Raw genomic sequence first — 22,467 nt, 5'->3', positions numbered from 1 at the left:
TCCAGGGCTGCATGTCGCCCCCTGGGCTGAGGGTTGGACATACCTGCTCTTAATGCTGGAAAAACAGCAACTGCAGGCCTTAGTCTCCATCACTTCCTGGAAATAAGAACCATTAACAGATGCTTAAGATGGGTCAAATCTAGCCAGAATAGGCAATGCTGAAGGTACTCAGATGCTAGGCCATAGTTAAATTCTTAGTAGTCCCAACCTCTTTATACACCCACCCCCCCAAAATGATGTCACCATTACTTGAGCCTCTTCTCTAGTCTATATTTTCTAATATTATTCTTTGAGCATTTTTTTAGGAATCAAGTACAGTTGTCCGTACTTAGTGTAGTCCGTACAGATTCAATTTGTGCAGTTTTATTGACATTTTATTGACATGTCAGTATATGAGTGGTTATTCCTGCACTGCTCATTAATGGGTTTGCCAGGCATTTGTCTAATAAGAGTGAGTTGAAAATCACAGCTTGCAAGCAACCTTTCCAGAACTACTTGGGCATTGGGCATTTTACAACTCCCGTGTTTTCCAAAGGCCTTTACAATCCTGTCTGCATTGTATTTGTAGCTGTGGCCTTGCTTAATCAAATATCTCTTGGCAGCTTTTGCAGAAGAGTATTATAACGCCCGATTTTGAGAAAAAGGAATGTGTTCCACCTTTAAGAGAATCAATCCATCAGCTAAAGAAGCAACGTAGGGTAAGTGAAACGCCATTGCAGTACTTATCATGCCATATTTAAAGTCTGCCTTTAAAAGAAATCCGAGTGTGCGTATCTACTGGTGTATTCCTCACTTTACTTGCTTCATTGATAGTTATGAGTATAAAATGGGATGATAACATGGTGCCCTATGTTTTGTGGCCTTTTGAAATGAAAGTGCAATATAATAGAAGTGAATGCGCTGCCACATTCTGGACCAGTTGTAGCTTCCAGGTGGTCTTCAAGGGCAGCTCCATGTGGAATGCATTGCAGTAATCCAAACAAAGAGTCACCTCTCCCTATAAAGTTGCTTTTCTAGCATGAACTTGCTTTGAAGAGAATAAAATGGCTCCTTTGTAAATAACATTTGGATACAGTACGTGACAACATCTTTTCTTGACTTCAAAGTAACATGACTTCGTGATCTCAGAATTTTCCTGATAAAATTAATCTAGGTCATTCAAATCAGAACAGCTCCTTAAAGCAGAGGTCCCCAACCCCTGGTCCATGGCCCAATACCGGGCCACGGGCTGTTGGGAACCTGGCTGCACAAATGGCGGGTGAGAGTGCAAGTGTGTGAAGCTGCATTCGCGTAAGCGGTGCGTATGTGCAAAACCATCCCCTCTCTCCCCCCCCCCCCCCGGCACTGGTCTGCATTGCTGGGAAAGTTGGGGACTGGTGCCTTAAAGTACATTTTAAAATGGTAAGAATATTTTAAATACTTTGAAAATTATCCTAATATAAAGCTGTAAGGCTCACATTACAGAGGGCTGGGTATATTTCCACCTTTGAAGCTGGGTCATAAAAAAAACTTGCTCTTGATCCACTGGTTTTATAGCATAAGAACTGAATAACCCTGACAAGCTTTGAAATAATATGTTTGTAACTTTTTCCAAAATAGATTGAGCGAGCAAAAACAACGGGTGATGGTTGGTTTGGTATGAAAGCTCCAGAAATGACGGAGGAGTTGAAAAACGACCTTAAGGCTCTGAAGATGAGAGCCGCCATCGATCCTAAACGGTTCTACAAAAAGAACGACAGGAAAGGTCTTCCCAGGCATTTCCAGGTAAGAATGTTGATGGTGTTTAATATAATGGTTTTTCCAGCAAGCGGGCCTGACCTAGGGAGGATTTTAGGTAGGGATAATTTTAAAAGTATTTTAATTGGAAACACAGCTGGTAATATTTGGTTTTAATTCGGCTTTTATCGGGGTTTATTTTTTGTATTTCTGTATTTTTGTATTTTGCATTTTTTGTATTTTGTGTATATTATTTGTTTTTAATATGCTGTGANTCCAGGGCTGCATGTCGCCCCCTGGGCTGAGGGTTGGACATACCTGCTCTTAATGCTGGAAAAACAGCAACTGCAGGCCTTAGTCTCCATCACTTCCTGGAAATAAGAACCATTAACAGATGCTTAAGATGGGTCAAATCTAGCCAGAATAGGCAATGCTGAAGGTACTCAGATGCTAGGCCATAGTTAAATTCTTAGTCCCAACCTCTTTATACACCCACCCCCCCAAAATGATGTCACCATTACTTGAGCCTCTTCTCTAGTCTATATTTTCTAATATTATTCTTTGAGCATTTTTTTAGGAATCAAGTACAGTTGTCCGTACTTAGTGTAGTCCGTACAGATTCAATTTGTGCAGTTTTATTGTCATTTTATTGACATGTCAGTATATGAGTGGTTATTCCTGCACTGCTCATTAATGGGTTTGCCAGGCATTTGTCTAATAAGAGTGAGTTGAAAATCACAGCTTGCAAGCAACCTTTCCATAACTACTTGGGCATTGGGCATTTTACAACTCCGTGTTTTCCAAAGGCCTTTACAATCCTGTCTGCATTGTATTTGTAGCTGTGGCCTTGCTTAATCAAATATCTCTTGGCAGCTTTTGCAGAAGAGTATTATAACACCCGATTTTGAGAAAAAGGAATGTGTTCCACCTTTAAGAGAATCAATCCATCAGCTAAAGAAGCAACGTAGGGTAAGTAAAACACCATTGCAGTACCGATCATGCCATATTTAAAGTCTGCCTTTAAAAAAATTCTCTGCGAGGGTGCGTATCTACTGGCTTATTCCTCACTTTACTTGCTTCATTGATAGTATAAAATGGGATGATAACATGGTGCCCTATGTTTTGTGGCCTTTTGAAATGAAAGTGCAATATAATAGAAGTGAATGCGCTGCCACATTCTGGATCAGTTGTAGCTTCCAGGTGGTCTTCAAGGGCAGCCCCATGTGGAATGCATTGTAGTAATCCAAACAAAGAGTCACCTCTCCCTATGAAGTTGCTTTTCTAGCATGAACTTGCTTTCAGAGAAGCTGTTGAAGAGAATAAAATGGCTCCTTTATAAATAACATTTGGATACAGTACGTGACAACATCTTTTCTTGACTTCAAAATAACATGACTTCGTGATTGGAATTTCCCTGGTAAAATTAATCTAGGTCATTCAAATCAGAACAGCTCCTTAAAGCAGGAGGTCCCCAACCTCTGGTCCATGGTCCAATACCGGGCCACGGGCTGTTGGGAACCGGGCTGCACAAATGGCGGGTGAGAGTGCAAGTGTGTGAAGCTGCATTCGCGTAAGCGGTGCGTATGTGCAAAACCATCCCCTCTCCTCCCCCCCCCCCCGGCACTGGTCTGCATTGCTGGGAAAGTTGGGGACTGGTGCCTTAAAGTACATTTTAAAATGGTAAGAATATTTTAAATACTTTGAAAATTATCCTAATATAAAGCTGTAAGGCTCATATTACAGAGGGCTGGGTATATTTTCACCTTCGAAGCTGGATCATAAAAAACTTGCTCTTGATCCACTGGTTTTATGGCACAAGAATTGAATAACCCTGACAAGCTTTGAAATAATATGTTTGTAACTTTTTCCAAAATAGATTGAGCGAGCAAAAACAACGGGTGATGGTTGGTTTGGTATGAAAGCTCCAGAAATGACGGAGGAGTTGAAAAACGACCTTAAGGCTCTGAAGATGAGAGCCGCCATCGATCCTAAACGGTTCTACAAAAAGAACGACAGGAAAGGTCTTCCCAGGCATTTCCAGGTAAGAATGTTGATGGTGTTTAATATAAGGGGGGTAATCTGTTCACTGCTCAGTTCGTGCCAAAAGAAATACCAGGATTGCTAAAGATGAATACATTTATTATTAAGATGTTTCTGCATGCCACAGAACTAAAGTCTTTTAACCGATTACTACAATTTTAACCACTGCTTAAATTAGTAATAATACTTGTGGCAATTAAAAACAAACTGCATAAAAATAACTTTTCTGTTGTTTTTTTCTTACAAAGAAAGTTATATATACTTGAAAACATCGTTGTTAACTAGTAGGTTTTGCTGGTGTTTTACTTTTGCTATGAAAGTCTCTTGGAAATACTTTACAGGGGATTGGAAAATTTATCTAGTTTTTTGTTAATTGTTCGTGTGCTTTCTAGTTTATATTATTTGCGGCACAGCCTCTCCTGCTTCAGTCATTTCTTGTGGGAGTGTTTCAGTTTTTGAAGGCAGCACGTGGATTGCATCTCGTTCTGTAATTGGTGGAGAAGCAGTAACAGGGCAGACAAATAAGGATGTTGATTTTAATTAATCAGTTCTTTTCCACTTGTACCTGCCGAAAATATATTCTGGAGAGTTGGGAGATCTTCCAAAATACTGTAAGAGGCAGGTCAGGGGACCTCAAGAGGAGGGTAGAATGGACCACAATTGTGTCATCATCTTCCCCTGCAGATTTTAGACGCATTTATTATTTTTACAAAAAAAATGTCAACATGCTTAAACGGATGCTAGATTTATGAATCACTATTTTAGCTAATACTGCTTAGAACTGCCTTGTTCTCTGTTTCTGTCTAGACATTTTCTTGGAATGTTAAGTTCTTTGCTGCTCTTTATATGTACAGTATTTAGGATTTTTTTTAATATATCATAATATTTAGCATGGCAACATGGAGTGCTCCTGCTTAAAATACGGGTTAGTGATATTTCTTTTTAGAACGGTATGTTGTCCGTTTGTTTTTCTTATTGATTTTTTTTCCCCCTCTCGTCAGTAAATGAGGAATTCCTGGCCTCTGGATTTCCTCAGTAAACTGTCTTTTGATTCCCTATCCCGTTTTTGTTTTAAAAATTAGTTTTTGTTCTCCTGTAATATTGATGAAATTGTTCTAGGTGAATAGGGCAATTTTTAAGGTGCTGTATACTAAAAGACGAGGATGAGCAGCCCAAATGAGCTCAGTATTAATAGATAGGATCCTTAGAGTAATTTTCCACCTGTTTCCCCCCCTCCCCAACTTTAAATAAAAATAAATTCATCTTGCATTTTCTTTTTCAGGTTGGAACTATTGTGGATTCTCCAGCAGATTTCTATCATGCTCGTATTCCCAAGAAAGAAAGGAAGAAAACAATTGTGGATGAACTTCTAACTGATTCAGAGTTTAGACGGTATTTACTTTTACTTTAATGTAGTAATTTGGGTGTTGTAAAATAATGTGTTTCATTGCTGTTAGATATAGCCGAATGAGTTCTTCCATCCTATACGATACAGTTCATCCCATACGGAACCTTGTCAACCTTGACAATTGTCAACCTTGACAATTTTAAGGCATGTGGACGTCAACTCCCAGAATTCCACAGCCAGCAATGCTGGGTCAAGGTTGAGAAACACTGCTGTAATGTGTTGCAGTGCCTTTAAAGGCCTGATTGGGTTATACGTTTTGGGAGTTTTTTTCATTGCAATACACAGATTAAAAAATGCCTTCCTGCAGCCCAATGGTTGCCTGCCTCTCTTCCCAATTTTAGGTATGGTGTCACCCCTTGATTTCCCTTTCAATTAAAATGTGTTGACCCTTTTTTGTTCTTATATGATTTGCTGCCTTTTGTGATTTCTGGATTGTTTTTATTTATTACCTGATAGCTATTGTATAATGCTGTTTTGAATTTCATTGTTTAAAAAAACAAGTGCATTCATGTGCAAGAAAACAAAACAAATGCTTTTCTCCTTATTCAGATGGTATGTAGGAGGTGTTAAGGATCCCAGGCCTTCTTGTTTTATGGCATCTATATAGGAAACGGGAAGACCATCTTTTATTTCCTTTATTTGAATAAAGGAATAACCCATTCCAGTAATAAAAGACTCTGAGTGGTGCATATACCTAATTGTATTGAAAAAAGGAACATTTTTAAAAATCCAAAATACCCTATATACAGTTGATACCAATTCTCACACGCGCGCGCACACACACACACATATATATATATATATATTCCCTTTGCTAGGAGGGTCCAATATTACATCAAAACCCATAAAGCTACATTTGTATAGGCATATGGGAGATGATCTTATTTCTGGATTAATTTTGTTCAAGACAGGAGGGGCAGTGATTGAAATTTGATCAGATTGCGTAGCTGAGACTTTACATAGGCCCAGATTTTCAGCAGCTGCACACCATTCCTTTGAGACAGCCTCCCGGTGAACATCTCATCCTGTTTCCAGAAGCTACTCAAAAGAAGTCTTCTCGAGTATTGGGTCCTTGATTCCATCTTGTTTGGTTAATTTTATGATGTTTAAAAGGAGACTTTTAATTTGTATACTTTTTCAATAGTGTCTTATATCATGATCAGAAAGCAGTTAAGAGTCCATAAGTATCTGGTGGTCTGTTAATACAGATGATGTTAGCAAATATTCCTTAAGTTAAAAGCAAACAGAGATCTTGCCACCTCTGAGCTTGAGACAAGTAATATTCTCAGTAATATTCCAGCAGGTGCCCCCAAATATTATTTCTCAATGCTCCAGTCATGTAGATAATCTTGTGCTAATAGTTAGTTGCGGTGACCTTGTTGGATTATAGTAAGGGTGTTTCTGATGTAGTATCTTGTTTCTGACAGTGGTCAGCCAAGAAACATACAGGGAGTCCTCGGCTTACAACAGTTACAACAGTTCACTTAGTGACAGTTTGAACTTACAACGGCACTGAAAAAAAAGACTTTTGACCATTTTTCACACTGATGACCATTGCAGCATCCCCACGGTCACGTGATTTATATTCAGATGCTTGACAACCGACTCACATTTATGACGGTTGCAGTGTCCCAGGGTCACGCGATCCTCTTTTGCAACCTTCTAACAAGCAAAGTCAGTGGGGAAACCAGATTCACTTAACCACCGTGTTACTAATTTAACAGCTGCAGTAATTCACTTAACAAATGTGGCAAGAAAAATGGGGCAAAACTCACTTTAACAAATGTCTCACTTAGCAACATAAATTTTGGGGTCAACTGTGCTCGTATGTCAAGGACCACCTGTAAATGGATGGCTTAACCAAAAACTTGGTTGATGGTTCTTTCACGCTTCTGGGTTTTAGATGTGCTCTCTCATTTAGTTATATTTAATTGCCATGATTAAATTTCGCAGAGTTGGAATTTAATTTGATGAATCTTTTAAACAATAATTGTACACATGACGGGTTGTTGTTTTTTGGATTCTGTGTTTGGTTGCATTCGTTCTTCACAAAAATTGTTTCTTTTCTTCAGATACAATAAAAGGAAGTACCAAGACATAATGGCTGAGAAAGAGGCCCTTGCAGCAGGAAAGAAAAATCGGAAGAAGAAGAAATTTCACAAGTAGATTTTGACAGGAAAATGCTTGAACTTAGCTTTCATGAGTTGAAATTTATGCACAAATTTATGAGTTGAAATTTTGCACAAATGATCAGCTAAGATTGATCACATTAACAGCAAGGAGACAAGAAAAAGCATAGGGCTTTTTCCAAAAAGAGTTTGGAACTGAATGTGAAAACCTATGTTAAGTACTGATGAAAACATGCAGCAGAGAGGATGACGTTAAAATGTTTAGAAGAAACAAACTAGTTTTAAATCAAACACTCAATTTAAAGTAAATTGGCAATGAGTGTAACTTTAAAAAAATATAAAGTTATATTTGAAATATGGCTGCTGTATAAGTATATCTTTGTACATCTATTAAAATATTTTGTAAGAATTCATAGACTTTCTTTACTATATTAGTGTTTCTTAAAGATAGTTTTTTTTTTTTAAAAAAATGATTGTATGGGCTGGAAAGATCTTACTATTAAGAAAATTTAGAAATATAAATTCTAGAAGCACCCACATGTCTAAAGCTTTTGGAGCAATGCAACTGTATGTTTAATAAGGGGTAAAAATGCATATAGATAGTCCTCGATTTACAACAGTTCGTTTAATGACCGTTTTGAAGTTACAAGGAAAAAGTGATTTATGACCATTTTTCATATGACCATTGCAACATCCGCATGGTCACATGATTAAAATTCAGATGTTTGGCAACTGGATCATATTTATGACCACTGCAGTATCCCAGGATCACATGATCACCTTTTGCAACCTTCTGACAAGCAAAGTCAATGGGGCAAAACTCAACAACTGTCTCAGCAACAGAAATTTTGCACCCAATTGTAAATAAGCCGAGGACTATCTGTATATTAAAGAAGCTTTCATTTTATCTAACACTCTTTTAGCTCAAATCAGAACGACTCAGAAAATGTTCTTTAGTTAGCAGGTTCATTACTATTTTAAGAGCTACATTCTGTAACTCTAGAAAATAACTGAGAAAGTTAGCACTTTCCATGAGCTTAAGAAAAATATTCTCTATTGTTCTTTAAACTGTGCGTGTCTGTCTGTCTGAATGTACAAATACCAGTCTTGCTTTTAAGCTTCTTAAAAACTTCCAGTGTTGGAGCATTCACAGCTTCTGGACGCAGGTTGTTCCACTGATTAATTGTTCTAACTGTCAGAAAATTTCTCCTTAGTTCTAGGTTGCTTCTCTCTCTCTGCTTAGTTTCCATCCGTTGCTTCTTGTCCTGCCTTCAGGTGCTTTGGAGAATAGCTTGACTCCCTCTTCTCTATGGCAGCCCCTGAGATATTGGAACACTGCTATCATGTCACCCCTCATTAAACTAGACATACCCAATTCCAGCAACCGTTCCTTATATGTTTTAGCTTCCAGTCCCCTAATCATCTTTGTTGGCTCTTCTCTACACTATTATGCACGGTCCCCTTGGGTATTGTGCAAAAAATAAACTTAGAAGTCATACAAATCAAGTTTGTTTATCATGCTGAATAGTGTTAAATAGGCTTCATCTCTGGAACATCCTTCCCTTGAAGACTACTGGAAGCTTCAGCTGGTCCAGAATGCAATGGCACAGGCCGTGGTGGGCCTGCCTCAGTTTGCCCATGTAACACCTCTGCTTTGCAAACTGCACTGGTTGCCAGTTTGCTTCCCAGTGGGATTCAAGATGCTGGTTTTTACCTATAAACTCCTGGGTGGCAGAGGGCCCAATTACCTGTTTCCAAAAGTATTTACCTGCCTGGTTTGATCTGGCAGGATTGGTGTGTTCTGCATTCCATCAATGCCATATTATCAGAACTGCAGAAGCAGATAGAAGTTCCCTGTGGATGGGCTCCAGCACGAGTCCAAAACCTCTGGTCCCGGTGGCCAATCCAGATTAGATCCTGCATAAATTACATAAACCATAAAATACTATAAATAATTTAAACAATTCAAAATATAAAGAATTACAAAGAATACAAAATAAAATGTATTCCATAACTGTATGCCATAACTGAAAAAATGTATGCCATAACTGAAAAAAATGCCTCTTCTATCATACGATTTTATTTTTTAAAATACTTCAGTTAACAAAAATAGGATGTTTGCGTATGGCATAACGAGCCGTAACTGTAGCATTGTCTTTAATAATCCATCTGAACTCACAAAGGCCATCTTAGAACATGGGACACTGCTTGGTAGTGCAGGGGTCCCCAAACCCTGGTCCATGGACCGGCACTGGTCCGCAGCATGCCAGAAACCGGGCCGCGCAAACAAGGGAAGCCCCATCCGGGGGAGGCAAGCAGTGCACGAAGCCACACCTCCACAGAAAAACCACTCTCCATGGAACTGGTCCCTTGTGCTCAAAAGGATGGAGGCCGCTGTGGTGTGTTCCGCCTTAATCATTTATTTGCAGTAATACGTTGTGCCCCGTGTTCCTGATAATTATTTATGAATGTAGATCTTCACTTAAGAAACCCGAGGGCCTAACCCAGGGGTAGGCAACCTTGGCTCTTTTATGACTCCCAGAATTCCTGAGCCAGCCATGCTGGCTCAGGAATTCTGGGAGTTGAAGTGCACGAGTCATAAAAGAGCCAAGGTTGCCTACCCCTGGCCAAGCCCAACAATATGCCTGAAGTACAGTTTATTTAGTGACCATAATTACAACGGACTGAAAAAAGTGACTTATGACTGTTTTTCACACTTAACGACCGTTGCAGCTTCACCATGGTCACGTGATCAAAATTCAGACGCTCGGCAACTGACTCATGACAGTTGCAGTGTCCTGGGGTCACACAACCAACTTTTGCGACTTTGTGACAAGCAAAGTCAAGTCGGTCAGCGAAGCCAGATTCAGTTAACAACTGTGGCAAGAAAGGTCGTTTTAGGGTCAAAGCTCACTTAACAAATGTCTCGCTTAGCAGCAGAAATTGTGGTCGTAAATCGAGGACCATCTGCACCTTCTTTTATCCAGGATGAGGATTCTAAGCTGCCCTCGTAATCCCATTACATATCATTCCCCCTTTTATGATCTTGTACTCCGTATTCGGGGGTAGAGTCGGGGCGACTGGAGACTATCGTGAAATAAATGCCTTTCAATCAAGCATCAAATACTGTGTCAGGCCGTACAGCCAAAGAACCTCGCGTGAATTGTCAAATCTTTTAAAAATGTTGAATTATCGGTGTGAAATAATTGAAGAATGCTTGGTGGCTAAACAGCTCAGGCACAGGACTAATTGCGACGTGTCTTTCCGAGCGAGATCGGACTAAATTGCCGCAACCGATGCCGCAATTTGGCCTTACTGGAAGCATTCAGAAAGGCAACGCCAATCTCGCCGATCTGCCTTGTAGAAACTTCAATTCCCATAATGCCTTCCCAGTCGGGGAGGGGGGGCGTGCCAGCTAGGAATTCTGGGAGTTGAAGTCCACACCCCTTAAAGTTGCTGTAAGGTTGAGAAACACGCCTCTCGCTCTCCCGGGTGCTTTCGGAGGCCCTGGGGAGTACGATCCATCAATCACGGTCATCCTTTCCCCGCCTAGACCCGCCCCCTTCCGACATCTCCCCGCCCCTGAGACCCGGACACCTCCCCTGCCGAGTCAGCAGGGGGCGCGCGCCGAAGGAAAGAGCGGCCTTGCAAATGGGATGTGGGGGGGGGGGGAAGTTGCACGTCGCGCTTTGCAGCGATTAAAGTCGCCGCTTTTTCGGCGACTCGGCAAATATTGACTCTGGATTCCCATAATCCAGGAAGCACTTTTAAAAATAAGAGGAAGGGGAATAAAATTGGGGTTTCCGACTCCGCCGGGACTCGAACCCGGAACCTTTGAATGTCTTCAATCCTCTAGAAGTCCAATGCGCTATCCATTGCGCCACGGAGCCACCTGTTGGATTCTTGGCACATTTGCTACACGACTCGGAGATCGACTCTCGCCCCCGTTTTGGGAGCAGAGGGGATCCTGCCAAGACTCGGCTTTAGAGCTGCGCGCGCTGCCCTCTAAAGATTTCCGACTCGCTTCCGGCAAAAAAGCTGCAAAGAGGAGACTCTGCTTATTCCTGCCCGTGTTTAACTCCTCTCGAGCTCTTCCTTTCCTTTCTCGGCGTCTTTAATTCGAAGGGCGTCTCCAGGCCTGCTTGCGAGGCTCATTTCCTTAGGAAAGAGGGATTGAAATCTGGAGGTTGCATTCACACAAAGGCGGTTTAAGCGTGTTCTGTGAACTCGCCCTGCAAGAAAAGGGGGGTGCCGCGCCCCTCTTTAAATCCTGTGCACGTCCAGCTGGAGTAAGTTGGCACCGCTGCATTGGAAGGTGAAACTATAAAGAGCCCGTGTCTTCATTAGGCCGAGTTAAGGTTTACACAGTGAGTTGCAAAGTTTTGAATTGCCAATCATTCTTCAAATGTTGGCTGGTTTTTGCCATCAAGTCATTTCTCGACTGTAACATAGATTTTCTCCATGTTGATCTGTCCCTAACCTGGTCCTTCATCTCTTCCAACAAGGCACCCATCATGCATTCATTGCCACTGGTCACCCAGTCCATCCATCTTGTTTCTGGGAACCTTTTCCAGAGTTGAGTCTTCCCATAACGTGTCTGAAGTAGAATAATTTGAGCATGGTCATTTGTCCCCCAAATAAGAACTCTGGATTGATTTGTTCGATGATCTGTCAGTTTATTGTCTTGGCTGTCCACCCTATTCTCAGAAGTCTTCTCCAAAGTTCAGAGGACTCAATACTTTTCCAATTTTGCTTCTTCCGTAGTTCAACTTTCACTTCCATAGAATGTGACAGAAAAATATGGTCAGAATCCAGAAAAAAAGTTGCAAGACTGTAGTGAATATTTTAGCCATGTCTGAATGACAGACGGTACAGATAGTCCTCGCTTAACAACCAGCGTTGGGACCAGCAACTCTGTCATTAAGCAAAGTGGTTGCTAAGTGAAACCTTCATTGTATATATGATCTTACTGCGCTTTGCTTTACAAACTTGCAAAGGGTGTAAAATATGAGGATTGGTCGTAAAGTTACTGTTTCATTACTGACCTAATTGTGAACAGTCATTAAATGACCCAGTTGTTAAATTAGGCCTATTTGTAATAAATACTTATTATAAACATATCTGCTTATTTGAAGTGCTTTTAGTAATCTTTCCCCATCTAATGAATAAGATTTTTTTCTTCTAATGTGAAAGCTTCCTTCTAGTTATACCAAGATAAAAGCAGGAATTATCATTTTATAAATTACAAATCAATGATTTGGGGGATAGGGAGCAAGTGACTTAAGACTGCCAGATTTGGATTGCAAAATTCAAAATGATCACCAGGCTATCACCAGCACCAAGTAAACGCCAAAGATTTAGATTTTTCTGCATCTCTTTGATGGAATCTAGTGATTATCTGGATCTGGTAGCCCTGTTTAGACACATTAAGTATATCATAATGGTCTTATCCTGAAAGCCTCGAATGAAAAACTATATTTAAGATTTGGACTAGCCAACAGTTATCAAAACTGGATCCAGGATATTGATATCAACAATGGAGTTGGTTTATATCACTCTGGGCACTTTCCAGATGTGTGAACTTTAGCTTCCAGCCTTGATGTCCCTGCTGACTGTTCAATTCTGGTAGGAGATGAACTATTTAGTGACATGAAGGATATGGCTCTTAGTGAGATCTGGATCATGAATAAATGCTACCTTCATTTCATTATTTTCATTTTCAGTATATCTCATTTTCTAACATGAAAAACATGGTGCCATTATTTAAAAAGTAAATAAAAATAAATGCAAATTAAAAATACAAATTAGGCAGAAAAAGGAAAAAAATCTGTCCTACATTTTATGCTTATCCATAGACCCTGGTTTACCAATGAATTACTACAATATGAATAATGCAGGATGTTTTTACAAAATATTGCAGAATCTCTGCCATAATCAGACATATTGCTGCATCCTTTGATTAGAAAATGTTGTCCTTTCCAACACAGATAGATGACATATTTCTGACAACTATTCCTTGACATCTGGAATAATATTACTTTTTCAATTTCTTAATATAATTAATTTTATTATTCCCTCATGCTCAATACAGTCAAAATTGTTGATAAACAATAAAATTCCAAAACATTGATATATAATTCAACATTACCTCTCTAACATTTAAAATGTTTTCCATAAATCTACCAATATACACTATAGTAATACACAGTATCAAAAAGGTACTACATTATCAGATGACTACAAGTAGTCTTTGACTTACAACAGTTTGTTTAATGATCGTTCAAAGTTACAACAGCACTGAAAAACGTTTTTTCAGACTTAACGACCGTTGCAGCATCTGCACGGTCACCTGATCAAAATTCAAGTGCTTGGCACAGACTCATATTTATTATGGTTGAATGTCCCAGGTTCCTGTGATCACCTTTTGCCACCTTCTGACAAACAAAGTCAATGGGGAAGCCAGATTCACTTAACAACTATATTATTAACAAAGGCAGTAATTTGCTTAACAAAAAAGGTCATAAAATGGAGCAAAATTCACTTAATAAATGTCCCCCTTAGCAACAGAAATTTTGGGCTCAATTATGTCGAGGACTACCTGTATATCAAAGGTCCCATTGTTTTTTAATCTTGCCTATAAACATCACTTAGACTTTCTTGTTAACATCGTGGAAACAAAGATGTTGGTTTAAATGTGGTTTCCATGTGTTCCAGGTGAACTCTTATCATATAGACATAGTGTCATACTTGCTGTTTAGACCTTTCTTTCAGGCATTAATAACTTGCGTGTCCATCCACACAACTAACTTTAGGTAGGAGGTTTCTGCATCAAAAAAATACTATGGATCTGATTCATATTGCCCAAATATTTAAAAACTGCTTGGAGTACTCAGCTATGAGCATTTAGGTACATTTTACAAACTGCATTTCTTGTGATAATAGTTGAGCGTGTCTAAATGTTCTTTTTATGTTATTTAATTTGGATCTTTGCATATTCCATAAGCCACAATCAGATGCCAGCAACGCTTCATCCATTTTACGGAATAGTAAATACTGCCAGAGAGCAATATAGTTCAGATTTATATAGACCAGTTACTCAGATCAAGGCTAACAGAAGCAGGGGATTTAGTTAAGTCTGATAAAGTCAGCTAAGGACTGGAAGTTTTTAAGAAGAGACTGGACAGCCATTTGTCCGAAATGGTATAGGGTTTCCTGCCTGAGCAGGGAGTTGGACTAGATGACCTCCAAGGTCCCTTCCAACATCATCATCATCGTCGTCATTATCATCATCATTATTATTATTATCTCCTATTCTCATGCATTACTTGATGCAATTTTCTCTAGGTCACATAAAGAAGACCTCTGGCCAACACTGAGTAAAGAACCCTCAAATCTCTTTGATCTAAAAAACCCCCCCAAACAAATAAAAAGCTTTACACCAGAGATACACCTTTCATGTGGGTCTGAGGGTGCTTCACTAACTACCATAATGTTGTTCTTCCAGCCCAGGATGCTTATAAATATATTATCCCAGCACAAATTATCCAGATGGCTCTTGAACCAGTCAATCTTTTCAGGTCTCATCGTATTTATGGGAAAATAATCTTTTTTAAAAGTGATACATAAAGGGTAAAATATAAATGCATGCATAACTGCTGTCAAAAAGATCAAAAGTTGCTTCTTTATATTCTTTCCTTTTTTCCTTTCCCTCCCTTCCCTTCCCTTTCCTTCTCTTTCCTTTTCCTTTTCCTTTTTCTATCCCCTTTTCTATTTTCTTTCATACTTATTCACTATTCTTTCCTATTTTCTTTGCTTTTTTATTTTTTTAATATTTGTATTGTTTTTATCTTGTTAAAAAAATTCTCCAATAAATTAATTTTAAAAATTAATACTTATGTCCCACCAGGAGATGGCGCTGCTGCAGGCGCAATAAAATTGCTTGCAGCCTACTCTAAACCTTTCAGGAGCAATAGGTCTATTCTATTAGATCTGTTCTAACCTGCCTATTTCAGTAGGATTTTTCTCTCTTGTTTAGCTACACATTTCTTAGCATCTGCATGAATGGCCTCCAACCGCATCGTCTTTTCAAAAAAATTGCTCATGATTTTTGATATTCTGCCTGAAGAGATGCCAAATTTGCTAGAAGAGACATTGAAATTATCTAGCTCTGATTCCAAGCTGTCTAGTCTAATCAGGCAACCATAAACCAGGCCTCACAATTTTTCATCAGTGCATATTTTTTTTCCCAGCAGAGATAAGTGTAAGTTCAGAGTGACCACTTGGCTGCAGAAAGAACTTTGTGTTTTAATTGAAACCAGATATTTTGTCTGCTGTCTCTTCCAGAGCATCATTTACTTACAATATTTCTTATGGAAGACAGCAAAACAGTCCAGAATTTATAATAACAATAATTGTTTCTGCATTAAGCTGTAGAAATGGAGAGAGGGAAGAATTTTTTAATGGACTGTTTAACTGTGGGTTTTTTTCATCATCCAATCCCAGATTGTCACAATATCTAATATGTATATGCGTATGTACACAGTGTGTGTGTGTGTGCACACGCATGCATGTGCACGCTCATTTAGGAGGGCAGATAGTCTGGCTAAATACAAATTAAATTCTGCAAATTCATCTCATATTACTGGGATGCAAAGAGCCGCAACTGTAGCAAAATCTAATATTGTCATCTGGTTAGTGAGATAATGTCTGTATGAGTGATCAATGATCATTTGTTTTTGTATCTTGATTTTCTATAAATAGCAAAGTATTCATCTTTTTCTTCCAGAAAGGCACACAATGATTTTAAGAAAGAAAGAAAATCCTTATTTCATATTACCAAAATGTATTCTTTATATATACTCTACATATAAAAATTATATTTGAAGTTGCTCAACCTACTTTAGTTTTATCTTCCCAGATGCATACATTTTTCTGTTCTCCCTCCTCATATTCTTGTGGAGACAAATAGGGTATTTTAAATTTATTTGAGGGGAAAAAATACAGTAGCTTTGTTGGATTTCTCCTTAATTCTTATATGACTATAGTAGAGTAGGGACGGATAGAGAGGAATAAAATAGACAAGAATGTGAAAACATTGTAGTTGTCCCGTTTTGTAGCTGTTCCTTCCCTTCTCATCTCTATGGCCAAATTCTGGTAGAAGATAATATTAAGATCAATTCATTACCTTAATTACCAAATTTAGATAAAACACAGAGCCTTTTTATCAGGTCCTTAAAGCCACAACAAACCATAGATACAAAATTTGGTTTAAAAATTCCACATTAACCACTATTTAATAATCTATGATTTAAATTTGGATTTGATAAATACACTAAATAAATAAAATATATGAACTAGATTTGGATTTTTGCCATCTAATCACTTAACAGACTGGGCTATTTCTAAGGAGCTGGGGGATGCAACTGACTATTAGTAGGTAATCCAGTGAAATGATTGAGATTCCTAAATGGGGTGTAAGTATTTATTTATTTATTCATTTTTTGAAAGCTCTAAAATATCCAAAATACGGTCAAAGTCAGTCCATTTGGGGAGCTTAAAAGGGTGTGAATGTGAGCAGACCTATGGGAGGCAAATTACTATCGTCCTCAAAATTAACTCTTTTCCTAAATATATCTCCACACACCCCTTGAAAACTGGCTCCCAATTATCCGACTAAATTTTAGCACACAATGTCCGACTATGGGATTGATGCAGGTTGGGTGTTGGGGAGCACATGTGGGCTGTATGTTGTGTAAACCAGGTTTCTGTTTTTACAGTGACTTGCTTGAGGGCATCCAAAGATACCTGAATGCTTGCAGTTGGAAGAAGTTGTTAACACAGGAATTTTTGTTCTATCTCAGCCTTTCTTGGAACTTTTCCATGAATCACTTTCATTCACAACAAAAGCATTATTAGCAGTTAACTTCCATTCCAAGTTTCTCATTTTGTCAGTTTGACCCTGTGAGATCCTTGTCTACTCAAATATAGGTCCCATGGAATTCAGTGGTGCTGAATTTCTCAGAAAGCATACATCCAAATGCTTCAAAGGCACATTTCTACAAAGAAAAAACCAAAGTGGCAAACACATCTCATAATTTTGATCAGGTTGTAGGCCTGATGTATGTTGATACATAGACAATGCCAGTTTATTTTGTTCCTAAAAAAAAAAGGAAGCTAATAGCACTTAGGTATTCAAACATTTAAAGCAACATCATTTGAAAAGTCTTTCAAATATTGCATTGTAGGTACAATTGAATCTGATCACCAGTTGTGGTATAAACACTTGGGAGTATAAGCCCAGCTCTGATACCATCTTTCTTTTTATTGTTGTGGACAGATCATTTAATTACAAAAGTGTTTAACATTTTGTATCCCTTTCACGAGTCAATAAAAATCGATTGCTTGCAAAGCATTTTGTTTGGCTGAGCTAGAACTGCTGGCTGTAGTCCTATTGAAAGAAATGTATAGTACTTAAATAATCCTAATTCCATTGTTTATTGTGGCTGTTGTCTTAATTCCTGAACATTTTCTAGACTAGCATAGTGCAATTCTCATTGAGTTCAGTGGCACTCCATCAATATTCCTTTATTTTACAAATGCACATGGCAGAATTTCACTCCTGATAACTCAGCTCCAAGAATTTAGCTCTAGGATGTGCTGTGGAGATGCAGGTTGATGAATCACTTCTGTTCCTGATATACCACCAGCATAAATACTCAGAAACACATGAAACTATTTAACAGAGTTAGTGCTGAACTATGGGGAACAGTATTCAGATATTGTATATTTTTAAAAATAGGCTTGGTTGACACTGCTGTTTACATTTTTAAGGAAAAGCAGGTTTGGGAAGCTTTTGATCCAGAATCAGAATCCTGATGAAAATTGCATAGCTGATATTTTCACACAAAAGTCCTGCAAAGGGCAGTAGTGTCTGCCAGAGAAAACTGTGTGGCGTTTGTGTCCATGAGTGTGTGTGTGTGTGTGCCTGACGAAAGCAGAATTAACAGCATCATGATTCAAACCCCATCTCTTTTCTACTCATGAAATTGTAGATCAAAAGTGTGAGACCCCCATGGCCAGGTGACTTTTTAAAATATATGTTTTTGTGTGTGTGTGTTTAGAAACATGAACAACACAGTTCATACATCATGTTAAGCCACGATTCATTTAACAAACCTCAGTTGGCTGAACTCCTTCAATAAGTTAAGCCAAAACACAGTATTTACAAGCCACAATGGCTGGATTCTCTGCAATATGAGCTAAACACAAACCAAGCAAAGTCAACCAGTTGACTTAGTGCAATGTGTAAATCAAGCCACTGTACAGATCAGCCCTATATAGATCCATCTGGGCCAGTGGTGAATAGCCTGCAGATCTCTGGCTAGCTGCAACTCAGGCTAATTTTCAATATTCTTGCATTGGGAGAGCATTCGAAAAGTAAGCAAGTAGGTACCAAACACAAAGGGGCAGAGAAGAGAGAGGAAAGAGTAGAGGTAGTAATAAATAAAATGGTGGCTGAGGGACTTTGGCCTTGGCAGGGGGAAAATGTGCTTACTGTAAGTGGCAATCAGTTCCAGGTCACAGGGAATGGTTCTTAAATGGGAGGTGCCATGAATTGAAGCTGAAGCCCTCGTATGCAAAGTCTGTTAGCTCTACCACTAAATATAGTTGTTATTTTGTTTTTCCCCCAACTAAAGGACTCTTAACAGACCTTCACAAAGATGGATATATCTCCCCAGAGATCCACTTGCGGACATCAACCCTTTTATATAAGTGTCAAGGAGGAGCTGAGGATCAGTCAAAGCTCCCCGGGAACTCGTGGGATGTCAGAATTGGATACACAGCTTGTAGAGGGACCACATGTTTCTTGGAATCGGGACTCAGAGTTCAAGTTCCCTCTAGAAATGTTGGGCAAATCTTTCCAAAAATTACTCTTAGCTGGTTGCATACTGTCCTCTCTTTCTCCTGCCACTTTGATCAATATATTATATTAGGTCAGCATGTGGTGGCGAAAATGCAAGTGGACAATTGCAGGGGGTGGCAGGCAATGTTTTGCAGAGTATCACAAACAAGCAGAGAGGGTCCCCTGCCTCTTTTACACCACACATGCATAAAACGGGCTAGCTGAGAGTTTCCCCCGCCTTCCAAATGAGCAGCAAAATGCAACAACAGCGGCGAAGAAAGAGACAGCAGCTGGAAACAGAGGCGAATGCTTACCTTATTTCCCAAGGCAAGGTTCTCTCTTCCCCGCCTTCATCCATGCGCTCTGTGAACAGTTTGCACATACTAAGCAGGGACTGGGATGGAGAGAGTGGTGCAGTGCGGCGAGCAAAAAGGAGTCGTTTGGATCAGCGATGTGAAACGGGCGAAGCGAACAATCCGCGATCAGACTGGTTCAGCTACATTCTCTCAATTACATCTTGACTGAGGGCAGCGTAAAACTGATGGGACTCAGTTGCAGCATTTATTTCAGGGCAAATTTTGCCTCCAGGAAGGAATATGGTTGGTTGTCGAAGTAAGGCATCTACGAGAGTGTATTTGTTTATACATGCATCCATTGCTCTATATACTGCTGTCAGTGTTTTTGAGGATTCGGGAGCCAGCCTGTCTATACAGCAGAGGTCCCCAACCTTTTGGACACCAGGGACCGGTTCCGTGGAGAGAGGTTTTTCCACGGACTGGAGAGGGTGTGGTTTTGTGTGTTGCCTGCATCCTGCGGATGGGGCTTTCCTTGTTTGTGCGGCCCGGTTGCTGACATGCTGTGGCCCGGTACTGGTCCACAGACTGGGGGGTTGGGGACCTCTGCTATACAGGTATTCCTCGGTCTACAACAGTTCGTTTAGTGACCGTTCAAAGTTAGAACAGCACTGAGAAAAAGGACTCATGATCATTTTTCACAGTTGGTACCTTTGCAGCATCCCCATGATCACATAATCAAAATTCAGATGCTTGGCAACTGGTTCATATTTATAACCGTTGCTGTGTCACAAGGTCATGCAATCCCCTTTTGTGACCTTCTGACAAGCAAAGTTCAATGGGGAAGCCAGATTCACTTAACAACCGGCTTAACTAATTTATCAACTGCAGTGATTCACTTAACAACGGTGGCAAGAAAGGTGGTAAAATGGGCCAAAAACTCACTTAACAAATGTCTCACTTTGACAACCGAAATTTTGGGCTCAATTTTGGTCGTATGTCGAAGACTACGTGTAGTCCCCCCTTGGAAACACTATCTCAGTTGAGAGAGAAGGAGGAGAGTCCGGGCAGTAGGTGCAACTGCCTGCCTATCCATCCCCATCCCCATCTCTTAAAGCAGGGTTTCCCTAGAGCAGGGGTAGGCAACCTTGGCTCTTTTATGACTCGTGGACTTCAACTCCCAGAATTCCTGAGCCAGCTATGCTGAGGAGAAAGGGAGAGGTTTCCAAGCTGAGCCATGCTGGCTCAGGAATTCTGGGAGTTGAAGTCCACGAGTCATAAAAGAGCCAAGGTTGCCTACCCCTGTTCTAGGTCCTAGGAGGCTGGCTAGGGAATTCTGGGCGATGAAGTTCCCACATCCTTCAAGTTGCTGAGGTGGAGAAACTCTGTGTTAAAGTATAAAGCTAACTACACCCTGTGGGTGGCGTGCAAAGTGTCCTGTGCTGTCTCAGCTACACTTTGTAAAAGATGTTCATCGTACAGTATTGGTGATTAAATGCAGTCAGCTTTTCTTGTGAAGTTATATTTGGTCAGGGGCAATGTCATCTTGTCCTTCAGTTCAAAAAGCAAAAAACTGTTGTTGGCCATTTTTATTTTGTAGAATAATACAAAAAGGGGATGAGTGCCTCCAACGACTACACAATCTAAAATTAGCCTGGGGTGGGGGTGGGGAATGATAGAGGAAGGAGAAAGACTCATAGGAAAAAGGATACCTTTCTACAGAAGCTCTTGTGCAGGTATAAGTTTTATTTAGGTAGAGTTATCAGATATCTGAACAGGCAAAGGGGGACAGAGACAATTGAAAAGGAGAACTGGGGGAGAAGGGCACACTTAACTGTTTTAACTATCTTGCCACCCGTGACGAAAATTACAACAAAACCCACAAAAAATGTTTCTAGACCTACATGTATATGAAATTACTTTTTCTAGCATCAAAAAGACTGGCTTTTCAATTGCAGGAATGTGCTAGAGAGGTGAGGATGCAAAAACCTTCAGCATGTAACAAGTCTTACCAGTTTCAGGCAGCAGTCATGCCCATCAGAGGGGACTAATCAACTACAGTAATTGATGATGATGATGATGATGATGATGATGATGATGATGTGATCTGTTCAGTCGAGTCTGACTGTTGGCGATTCAATGGGCCAGGTCTCTCCACAACTTTCAATCTTTCACTATATCGGGGGTCTTCAAACATGGCCCTTTTATGATTTGTGGACTTCAACTCCCAGAATTCCTCAGCCAGCGTGCCTGGCTGAGGAATTCTGGGAGTTGAAGTCCACAAGTCATAAAAGGGCCAGGTTTGAAGACCCCTGCACTATATCTTTGAGTTTTTCTATGCTTTTGGCTGGTATCAGCTTTGATAATATCCATCCACCATGGTCTTTGGCAGACTGGTTTCCCTTTACCGCTAATTCTTCATAAGATAATTACTTTCTCCAGTGAATTCCCCTGCATGACATGGCCAAAGTAAGTGAGGCGCAGCTATAGTAATGAAGTTCACAGAACTGAGCTTGTTAATTGGCAGTGGTAGACTTTCCACCGGGTCGACTGAAGCCCATAGGTGCCAGAAAGTGGGCTTTTAAAAACATCATCAACAATATTGTGTTGTAAGCTACTGAGTTGCCTCGAACCACCGGATCGGGGGCATATAAATTTAATAAACAAATAAATAACCAATCCTTGGTTCTTCTCCTCCCTCTCCTGTTTGTAAATGCAAGATCCTACAGCCTCCTCTCCCATAGGGGATTTCAATTCTTTATAGATCCCAAAGCTCTTCTTGTCGGTCCCTCAGTCTCCTGGAATAAATGATGATAAACTTGAGGTGATAGCAATCAGAAAGAAATTTCCATGCAATCATCTATCTATATAGTCCTAAAACTCTTGTTCCTGTAATTAACTTCAACTGGGCAAAGTGATGCATTGTAGAGCAACATTTTTTGAATCAAGATATTTCAAATGGGCTAACTTACGGAATGA

General features: G+C 39.8%; 1 protein-coding gene and 1 non-coding gene across 4 annotated transcripts in view; one reads left to right on the top strand and one right to left on the bottom strand.

The window, feature by feature from the left end:
• The window catches only part of DNTTIP2 (deoxynucleotidyltransferase terminal interacting protein 2), a 14,590-nt gene extending 6,915 nt beyond the window's left edge, over window positions 1-7,675 (top strand). For 2 of the 3 annotated variants that reach the window (XM_015824924.1, XM_015824926.1), the window contains exons 4-7: window positions 603-698; window positions 1,600-1,764; window positions 5,039-5,148; window positions 7,237-7,675. In XM_015824924.1, the coding sequence (XP_015680410.1) occupies window positions 603-698; window positions 1,600-1,764; window positions 5,039-5,148; window positions 7,237-7,330 (465 nt within the window). In that variant the 3' untranslated portion in view covers window positions 7,331-7,675. Of the gene's footprint in view, window positions 1-602; window positions 699-1,599; window positions 1,765-2,589; window positions 2,686-3,592; window positions 3,758-5,038; window positions 5,149-7,236 lie in introns of all 3 variants that reach the window. The other variant, XM_015824925.2, reaches the window with a different exon arrangement.
• Window positions 7,676-11,097: 3,422 nt separating this feature from the next.
• On the bottom strand, window positions 11,098-11,183 carry TRNAR-UCU. Its single transcript is given in 2 exon segments — window positions 11,098-11,133; window positions 11,147-11,183. It is a non-coding gene; the product is annotated as a tRNA-Arg (tRNA).
• Between the last annotated feature and the right edge of the window lie 11,284 nt (window positions 11,184-22,467).

Source organism: Protobothrops mucrosquamatus, unplaced genomic scaffold (assembly GCF_001527695.2).
Source record: "Protobothrops mucrosquamatus isolate PMUCROS unplaced genomic scaffold, P.Mucros_1.0 scaffold2416, whole genome shotgun sequence".
Taxonomy (NCBI): Eukaryota; Metazoa; Chordata; class Lepidosauria; order Squamata; family Viperidae; genus Protobothrops; species Protobothrops mucrosquamatus.
This window is presented reverse-complemented; position numbering and strand designations above follow the sequence as displayed.